The sequence below is a fragment of the Sinocyclocheilus anshuiensis genome, unplaced genomic scaffold, assembly GCF_001515605.1.
Source record: "Sinocyclocheilus anshuiensis isolate Anshui unplaced genomic scaffold, SAMN03320099.WGS_v1.1 scaffold76, whole genome shotgun sequence".
Lineage (NCBI taxonomy): Eukaryota > Metazoa > Chordata > Actinopteri > Cypriniformes > Cyprinidae > Sinocyclocheilus > Sinocyclocheilus anshuiensis.
Genome location: NW_015557067.1, coordinates 477,455 through 487,966, shown reverse-complemented (window position 1 = coordinate 487,966; position 10,512 = coordinate 477,455). Strand labels below are relative to the sequence as shown.

General features: G+C 39.3%; 1 protein-coding gene across 1 annotated transcript in view; it reads left to right on the top strand.

Moving 5' to 3' along the window:
* Positions 1 to 10,512, top strand: part of LOC107676677 (glycine receptor subunit alpha-3-like) — a 73,311-nt gene that overhangs the window by 54,968 nt on the left and 7,831 nt on the right. Inside the window, exons 6-7 of the mRNA XM_016471302.1 lie at positions 689 to 771; positions 2,378 to 2,515. Of these exons, the coding sequence (XP_016326788.1) occupies positions 689 to 771; positions 2,378 to 2,515 (221 nt within the window). The remainder of the gene's footprint in view (positions 1 to 688; positions 772 to 2,377; positions 2,516 to 10,512) is intronic.

Genomic DNA, 10,512 nt, shown 5'->3' with positions numbered 1-10,512 from the left:
ATGATGTAAATAACAAATCAAGACAAAGCGGAGGTCATTTCTTGAGAAAGAGACATGTGCTTAAATTCCGCAGCAGGAAAATGTCAATAACAATCCACCATCCCAGTAATCAAACGCCTCACCTGATGCAGACTTGAGTCATTTGAGTCATTCCTTCGAACTCTAAAATGTAACTAACCCCTCAACAAATGCAAGGACAAACACAATGTCATTCCACATCAATCACTGCAGTGAATCCATAGGAAGCAGCATGATGGTAGAAGAGAAGTGCTGGAGTTAATAGTGAGGGGTAAATTATGTCAGGCTTTTGAGGAGATATGATGGAATGCTGTGCAGGTGTGAGACGACAGAGGATTCACTCTAACTGAAATCCACGTGGTGCCCTGAGGGAGAAGGAGTGTAATTAAAACATGGCCAATCTGCAGCTGTCAGACTTGTCTTTGCTTTATTGGTCTCGTTCAGAAATCCCACCACTCATGCAGCTTCAGATGCTCAAATCCCTTCACTTTAAATCCCTTCTTTGTCTGAGTTGTGGATTTACACATTACTCATTCAGAGAATGTAGATGGAATTCCATTTACAATTTTTGTGCATAAAAATTACCATGTTTTATACTTGGAAAAGCACATATTAAAGAGGTGTGTGTATCATTTTAAAAATCTATGCTTTTTTTCCACTCAATTTTTAGACTGACTCTGACACTCTCATGTCCGATGGATCTGAAGAATTTCCCCATGGATGTGCAGACGTGCATAATGCAGCTGGAGAGTTGTAAGTAATCTCGTATGACCTCTTCTCATCAAGAGCTTGTTGAGTAACTCCCCCCACCCCTCGTTCAGATTTGTGTGGAAAACAGACACTGTTTCTCATTTCATAATGTAACTTCAGCCGGTAGGCAGGATGAGGTAAATAGCGGATTTGATGTAAAGCGTGTTTGGCACCAAATTATGTCATTATGGATGGGAAGGGCCCTGAAGACATCCTTAAAATCATCATGGAGAAGGTATATACCATCCTAGACAGTAACTTAAGGACACATAAGCAAGAAATTCTCTCTACAGATTAAGTGCCAAGTGCCTGGTTAAAGATTAGTGAAGCTAGTGGTCAAAGTGTTCGGTATATTTTTCTAAGAGTTTTCAGTCAACTTGAAAACATGCCACAGCTCACTCGATCTCCCCCATGACTATTGCTCTAAGCTGGGGTTGAGGCTTGTAAAGAAAGGCCGTGTGCTGGGGCCGTTCCCCGTGTGCTGGGGAATCTGTCTTCATAACTACATATTTTAGAGTGGCCATGTGCATGTCGTCACTAGAGTTGCTCACTGAGAGGCTCTTGATGACAGACAGCAATGTTAAACTGAGGATATTGTCTCTCTTGGAAATAGCTCATTCAGTAGAATAGAATAGAATAGAATAGAATAGAATAATGAGCATACTCACCTTCTTCCCTCTGGTAAAGTGATACCACCAAGAGAAGCAAGTGACACCAGAGCTATATGAAGTAACAGAGATAATTATATCCGCCACTTCAACATCACACCATAGATTTTCCGGTGCAGTTGCAGCCCTGAGGATATTGTGCTGGTGAACTGCTTAATGCTTTGTCATATGATTTGTTTTCATGTTGAAGCTGTGTGCCGTTTTATTATGCACTGCAGTTAGCATGCTTTATGGCTGTATGGTTATAGTTTACTTTAATATCAAAGTCAACATTGGAGAAAAAAAAGAAGAAAAAAAAAACAATAAGCTGGTTTCTTTTTACATATACTGTATGTGTATTAAAAAAATCACACCAGTGCCTTAGAGTCTAAACTGTCAAGCTGAAGCTGAAGTTACTGTTCATTAGATGCTGCTGAAGCTACTGCTAATATCTATCTGAAATGTAGTAAATGGTTTTGTAATTTTCTAGCCTTCTGGAACAGCCCTCTCATTTAACCTCGAATGCTATCATTCTACTGAAATCTGCATTTTTATCTTAAAATAGACCTTAGATCTTAAATGAAAGAATCAGAATAGTTTAGCCAAAGGAATAAGTACTTACTTAGTCATCTTTGTCCCATGTGAGACATAAGGCCGCTAAAGGAATAGTTCACCCAAAAATGTAGTCATTATTTATTCATACCCATGTTGTTTACAGAACACAAAATGAATATTTATTGAGATTAAATATACAGCGCATACAAGTTTGGAATGACACTGAATGTAAGCAATTAATGACAGAATATGTGGGTAAAAGATTCCTTGTATGAAAGTGCAAGCTGTTGGAATATTTTGAGAATATGGAAAGGGCTAATTTTACAACATTAACCTCTCCGTTATGAAACAGCAATACTGAAAACAGCATGTAAAATCTAAAACAATTCTCTTTGTCTTTCTACTAGTTGGCTACACAATGAACGACCTGATCTTTGAGTGGCAAGAGATGGAACCTGTACAGGTGGCCGAAGGTTTGACGCTTCCACAGTTCATCCTCAAGGAGGAGACTGATTTAAGATACTGCACCAAGCACTATAACACAGGTAATTTTCAAAACATGCTATATAACAAAATGTTAATAAACTGTTAGAAACTCCAAATGCTTAGCAACATGCATTATTTACATGATCCAGACTGAATAAGAAAATTTACTTTTTTTCATATTAGATTTACTACACTACAGTGGTTCTCAACTTCGGCCCTGGGGACTCAGTGCTCTGCACATTTTGTATGTCTCTCTTATGTGACACATTTGGGCTGCATTTACACTGCAGATCTGGATGCCCAAATCTGATTTTTTGACTATATCGTTGTTTTTTTCGTTGTTGTTTTTTTACACCTTCTTTTAAAAGTGACCCGTATCCGATATCTGCATTTACACTACACAGTCCTAACTTGACGTGGTTCAATGCATTAGACAGTGATATTAAAAGCCCAAACTCTGCACACATTATTAACAAAGCATACTTTGTATAGAAAAGCAGAGTCCAGAACATGAACGCAAAGAGTTTAACTTATTGAAAGTACTCATAGAAACATTTTTAATGCGATAGGCTAGTTTCATCCTTACATCAAAATAATTAATTAGTACTGATTCTTCACAGCAGTAATTATATACACAGATCCGCTGTACACATTCGTGGGTACTAATGGTCTAGCGTTAGAACTTGTGCTAAGTTAGTGGGTCTGAGTTCTAATCCTGCCTCGTATAGTTTTTTTCCTCATTAAAACCAAATGTGTTCATCAGTGATTGTATATCAAGAGCAGGGACAAGTTTTGTGCATTTTTAATAGAGAGCCTCCACAACAGTTAGCAATAGATTGAAGTGCTCGTCTGTGCACGAGCCGCCATCACTGATAACTAGCAACGAGCACTCAGCATGACTTTAAAAGCACATTTCAGTGCCGGATTGCCTCTTATTTAACACAAACGAACCGAATTAATACTCTGCTAGTCAACTAGAGATGTTTTATTTGTAATAGGTATATCTGTGCCGCTAAATGTTTAAAAAATATATGACATCCAACTCACATTAACAGGGGAATATCCGATGGGAATATCTGTCTGTTTACACAGCAGGCGCAAATGCACGTATCAGATTCATATCAGATTTATTTCCACATATGAATGAGGCCTGAAACCGATCTGAGAATATCAGAATCCATGTGCTTTTTTCCTGCTTACACGTTCATAGGCCATATCCGATCTGTGCCACATGGGAGGAAAAAAAAAATCTGAATTGGATCTCTTGAACCATGCTGTCAGACTCTGTTCCATGTTTTGTGTGTGTCCTGCTCCCCAAGCACAGAGGTGGTGAGATCATACGTCTGCAGCCGTGCCTGAGGAAAACAATAAAGGGTGAATGAGTGGCAGCACTGTGATACTAAATTGCATCCAAATTGTAACTGCAGTTTCAGATACAGCAGGGGTTTTGTTGGAAAGGCTGCAATTCATTTGAAAGCCAACAGTAAAAGATTTGGGGTTTTCTATTGTCTCGTCATCCCCTCCTCCTGTGTGTGTGTATAAAATGTGTTCCCAGTCCCAAGTTCTCGGTCCCCTGTGTATGTCTTTCTGTGAACGTCTTCGTGTGTACGTCTCCCTTAGTTCCTTGGTGCAAATAAAGTCTTGGTAAAGTATTCTCCAGCGTCTCCTCGTTCCTAGTGTGTGTGCAACGTGACAGAACAGCGGACCGAACAGTAAGCGGCATCCCTTCCCCGTGTTTGATTTCCGGTTTTTGTAAGTTTTTGTTTTGCCCCTTTTTTTTCCCGTGCGCTCCTCCACGTCCCCATATGGAGGAGCGTTTAATGTTTATATCAGTGGCTCAAGCGAGCCCAGACCCCGTCGTCTTCGCGAGGGCGTTTGTGCCGCTCGCCCTCGCCAGCTCCCTCGAGGGGGAAACCCTCGCGACGCTGTTCCGGATCGGGATGACGTTCCACCATCCCACGGAGCTCCCAGACACCACCAACCTCGGCTGGAAGGATACAGTCATCCGGTGTCTGGAGAGTCCCCGATCCAGAACCCCTCCGCCGGCCGTTCCCGGGTCGAGTCAACCGGCAGTTAATGTGGCGAGCCCGAAGGACGTTAATGTGGCAGTGTGTCTCGTCATCCCCTCCTCCTGTGTGTGTGTATAAAATGTGTTCCCAGTCCCAAGTTCTCGGTCCCCTGTGTACGTCTTTCTGTGAACGTCTTCGTGTGTACGTCTCCCTTGGTTCCTTGGTGCAAATAAAGTCTTGGTAAAGTATTCTCCAGCGTCTCCTCGTTCCTAGTGTGTGTGCAACGTGACACATGCAGTGTAAATGCGGCTTTGGTTCAGTTCATGAAACTCTCTCCTAATGAGTTGATGATCTAAATCGGGTGCATTAAAAAAGGAAGACATACAGAATGTGAAGAGTGGTGAGTCTCCAGGACTGGAACTGAGAACCACTGGTCTACTCTACATGTAAATTGAATTTTGATTGTTTCATGCTTTCAAAAGCCTTTCATTCACAGCACAAAACACATTGCATAGTCTCGTTTGTGGTTTTCAAGGATGTCACGCAACCTGTCCGTGTTGCCATCTGGCTAATTTGGCTAGCTTCAACCATGTGACAGATGAATTTCCTCCAAAATTAAATACCGTAGAGTTCAACTGGGTGTATAGTCTTTGACAAATTATATGAATAGTGTTTTCTCCTCTTATTTTCCTGTACTAAGCAAGCATGATGATACAGTATAATAGCATTTCTTTATTTGCATTTAACATTGCAATTCTCTACTGCCCTCAACACTAACAGCCCAGACATGTGGCTAATTTTTTTATGGACACCAGAATCACTAATTTACAGGAACAGACGACTGCGAGAGAGGAGAAGAGAGAAAAAAATCCAGAAGAATGTTCTAGCAGTCTTGCTTTAATGAGATGCAAAGTTAAGGAACAGCTTGTATCAGATGATAATTGGAAAAGCTTGTTATCGCATCTCTATGTGTCTCAATTATGCATCCACTGTGCACACCTGGCCTTATCATGGTTGACACACAAATATCAAGGATGTGAGAGAGGAAAACACTGTCAGTTAGTGTTCAATGTCTGAGACTTACAGTTAGCTAATCTTGTGTATCGTGAAAAAAAAGTTATTCAATGCCCGGAATTTTATGTAACACATTCGGCTTAGTAGCCTTGAAGCAAACACAAAAATGAAATGTAGAAAAGCTGTTCCTTAACTTTGCATCTTATCTTCAAAACCAGCATGATATCAGCAAAACTGATTAAAACACTGTCATAAGACTTACTGAGGAAAGATTTTTAAAAGCAAACACAATCAGGATGAGCTTTCTCCATGCCTTTGGTCAAGAACAATATCAGTGCATTGCAGAATTGTACATATCTACTGTACACGTTTTCATGGCAAATGAGTCCTTAAGAGACCAAGTTCTCATTAGCCTTGTCAGATGTAATTGAATTAATCAGTCAGTATCCTCTTATTTTGCCTTTAATTTTTTCATTCTTCTTGCATTTGAAACCTGATATTATCAGTCATATCAGTAGTGCACATATCACAAGACATAGGCCACACAATCCCGGCTGAAGAGGTGTATGCTTTTGTCTCCCTGTGTGTTTTGCCTCAGAGGGACTTTCTGACAGGATGAATGGCAGATGCTGGTGGGTCAAGGTCAGGTTGCCTCAAACAATTGTCCACAGTATATAAGGACAAAATGAGAGAGAGACCAGCCATAAAAGACTTGAGAGTCAGGAGAAATGGAAAACCGCAGGGGAAAAGGAATGAAAGAAATATAGAATGGGATGGGAGAAAACGCTTAAGATCCAAAGGTCTCTTTATTGACAGGAAATCTCTTGGCAGTTGTGTTCAGGACACTGTATGCTTCTATGCTTCTATATATGCTTCTGCCAGTAATTTAATGCTGCTCTATCTAGGCCAGCAGGGTGCAAAAGTACTAAAATTTTGACAAAATATCCAATCAGAGCAGACCAAATAACTATGTAATCAGGGATGGCAAAGTAAAGTGATATAGTCTCTGGCTTCAATAATGTCCCACAATATTTTTCATCAAGGCTGTAACACCTTTTTCAGGCTTTCTGAGTATTCCTTGGTGAATAAAGGATGAGAGCAAGGATCCCTTGAGACAAAAAGCCACTCTACTGTACAAGCATTTAGGAAAGTGTGTTGCCATGTTGTATTCTCTGTTACATACATTTGCAGACATTACTGTAGTAATACTACAATTTATGCACTAAAAGGGTAGTTCACTACAGTATGATACAAATAGTTCAGTGTAGCACATTTGCATTTTGGGGTATTTTGCAACTGCAGTAGGATGCTGTCTCGGCCACAGGTCAAACTCTCTATTATGCAAGGAAACATTTTTACTGCAAGCATGCTTTCCCTATGGAGTTATTGTATAAATTAAATTTACCTATAGGCCTTTTCCTAATCTTATTACTCATACAACCAGTCCCCGATGTACCAAAGGGTACAGGGGCACAATAGATGCTAAAAATCACATTATCCTTTAAACACCACAATGACGGTTTACTTGCACCATCGGTTCATTAACACTTATTTAAATGTGATCTTCCCTCTCTAGTGTGACAGGATGGACACAGGGCCTTCTGCATGATTGCTCAGACATGTCCTCCTCTGCCACATAAGACTTCCTGCTCTGTCATGTAGTTCTGCACACTCATACATTTGCTTAGAGCTCCCGCATCTTCCGTCAGTTGAGTCATGAGGGATGTGAAATAACCACATGGCACAGTTTTAGTGATGTCACAGCGGGTTTACATCCCTGAGCTACTGCAGAACAAGCCCATCAGTGAAAAGATGGAGTATCCTTTGGGTTTCCTAAGTATGTTAATTAAGCAGTGCACTAAAAAAATTAATTTCTGCCAGAGCTCCAAAAATAAGGATTTTTTCTGCAGGTACAGGTTACCACAAAAACATTAAGCAGCACATTGATAATAAGAAATGTCACTTGAGCAGCAAATCAACATATTAGAATGTTTTCTGAAGGATCATGTGAAATATATTGTGAAATAAATTTAGAGATATCAATATTCCTCCTGTATTTCTGATCGAATAAATAAATTAAAAAAAACTTCCCACCCCAAAATTTTATAAATATTAAAAACAAAAAGAATAAACTAATGAATGCCTTGAATGTCACGCTTTCGATAAAAGCACCTGGCAAATATAAATGTAGCTGAAAATTATGAAACTCAATGACTTCACGAACAGCTTGTAACACTCCAAAGAGAAAGGAAAACTTGAAATCGTATCATATGACCCCTTTAAGATTTTTTAATGCAAGAATGTACTTGTTTAGACTTTAAATATGCAGTTTGTTAATGAAGATAACGTTTATTTGAAAATTTGCTTCGATGTTTTCGGAGATGTGAGCTCCATGGCGCCAGCGGCCATTCAGCACTCGTGAACCCGCTGAGAGCAGCCTAACCTCAGCCAGTTCTTCTGGAATTTGCCGTTGACTCTGAAGTCTGAACTTCCCACCCCAAAATTTTATAAATATTAAAAACAAAAAGAATAAACTAATGAATGCCTTGAATGTCACGCAAGTCGCTTTCGATAAAAGCACCTGGCAAATATAAATGTAGCTGAAAATTATGAAACTCAATGACAGCTATGATGTGGGTTCTTCCAAACACTTTTAATGCATATGACTGCAACATATCTAACTGACGTTTCTAACAGTATTTCAAATCATTCACACAATTCAGCAAAACCTTATATATGTTAGCCAGCTTGATGACATTAGGATATATGTAAATCAACAAGCAACAACATTCAATGACAGAAAATCACATTTAAGACATAAAAACACATCTATGATCAATGAACATAATCTCTCTTGGAAAAAAAGATTACCACTCTAAGGCCAAACTGAGCTTGTTATTATGATTACTGCTTATAATACTCAGTATTAACATCAACGGTCCCAATGCTCAATGCTTATCACAGTATCATTCCATCATTCATCTCTGTTCTTGTTATATACAGTATGTATATGTATATATATATATATATATATATATACACACACACACACACACACACACACACACACAACAGTTCTTTCTGGTCCTCAAATCTTATTTGCTGAGAGCCTTTTCCAGGAGTGCGATATTCTAGTGATAACAGAGATCCAACTGTTTCACCGTTTGTATCACTCCACTTGCAGAATTTCTGTTTTTGTGTCACGGAATGTAGTTTTAAAGGGGTCATATGATGCTTTTTTAAAGATCATTATTTTGTGTATTTGGTGTAACAGAATATGTTGACATGCTTTAATGTTCAAAAAACACAGTATTTTTCAAATACTGTACATTATTGTAGGTCCTCTATGCCCCGCCTCTCTCAAACGCTTCGTTTTCTACATTTTGGTCTCATTAATCTATTATTTGTTCCAGAGCAAATAGTTTTGGCTGAGGGCAAAATCTTATAACGTTATATTATATATAAATTGAATGCTTTATCAGAGCGCTGCCTTTTTACTTTTGATTGAATTGCCTAGCAACTTTTATGATGGCTGTTGTTATTGTTTATCAAATATTATTGTTCAATAAATAATATTTTATATAAATAATAGTAGTATTTAATAATAGTATTTAGTATTGAGAAACAGCGTGCGTGTTCGTGATGGTGATTAGTTTTTTTGTCATCTTTGCCATTAGATGGCGACTAGAGACTGTCTTTGTGAGTGAGTCAGCAGTAAAGACTTTTATATCGAAAGATACTGAAACAGGGTTGTAAACAAGAACGTTATTTTTACTTTCAACAACACATTTCCTGCGTCCCAATATTCATACTTTCCATCCTAAATAGTATGTGAGATTAGAATAAGTGTGTCCCAAAGCTATATTTACACACACACAGACACACACACACACACACACACACACACACAACAGTTCTTTCTGGTCCTCAAATCTTATTTGCTGAGAGCCTTTTCCAGGAGTGCGATATTCTAGTGATAACAGAGATCCAACTGTTTCACCGTTTGTATCACTCCACTTGCAGAATTTTACTTTCCATCCTAAATAGTATGTGAGATTAGAATAAGTGTGTCCCAAAGCATAGTATGTTGAAAAGTGTATGCTAAAAGTCCCCGGGGTGGTCTACTATTTTTAGGTAGATTTTTTAAGTGTGGGTCCGTGCACACTCTGGCTGCGTTCCAGTTCACTTTTTTTATGCCCTTCACTCGCTAACTTCCCATCGTCTCATTTACTCGGATGTAAATCATTGATTACGTTGCATGAGTGCCCACTACTGGCGGAACCCTTGGAATGGGCTGAATTGGAACGTCCTAAGCCCTTGATCACATAGAAACTGCTATGGAGCTGGTTTATTGTTTACATTTTTCCCCTTATGAATTTGTTTGGTGCAGCATTCTATATACAGTATATATAGGTACACTTGGGCTGTTATAAATGTAAAAAAACATTTTTTATATATTATAGAGTTGTTTGGGTGGGGATAAATTAAACACGATCTGTGATAATGTCATAGTCATGTTGCATTGTGGTCTATAGAGCGGTCTGAAGTGTGCATATGAAGCAGACTCGCTCCCTCGGTCAAAATTGAGGGGTTGAGGGTATGTCCATGTAAACTTCCCTCGTCCACTTGACGAAGTGGAACGCACTTCAAAATGGCGGGGCGGATTCCCCCGAGGGTAAGTGCTTAGGGAAGTTTGCGAATGCGTCTAAAAGTGAACTGGAATGCAGCCATAAATGGCTAATATTGCCCACAGACGTGTCGCTCATATAGTTTTGAATGGGGGAAAAATGCAACACTCAGTATGGCTGCTCTATTGAAGGAAGCCCTGCCTTCTATAGTCATTGCGTCACTGCAGCTGCCGTTAGAAGTCCCGGTTTTGAGACGCACTCTTAGGACTGCGCATGCGCACTGACTGGTCTAGCCTGAAAATTACGTTTTTTAACGCTACTGGAGCATAAGAAACAACATTTATGAGACAGTTGTTGTCAGATTTCATTGGTGATTTCAAATATGAAATTTAATCGTAAGCTTGG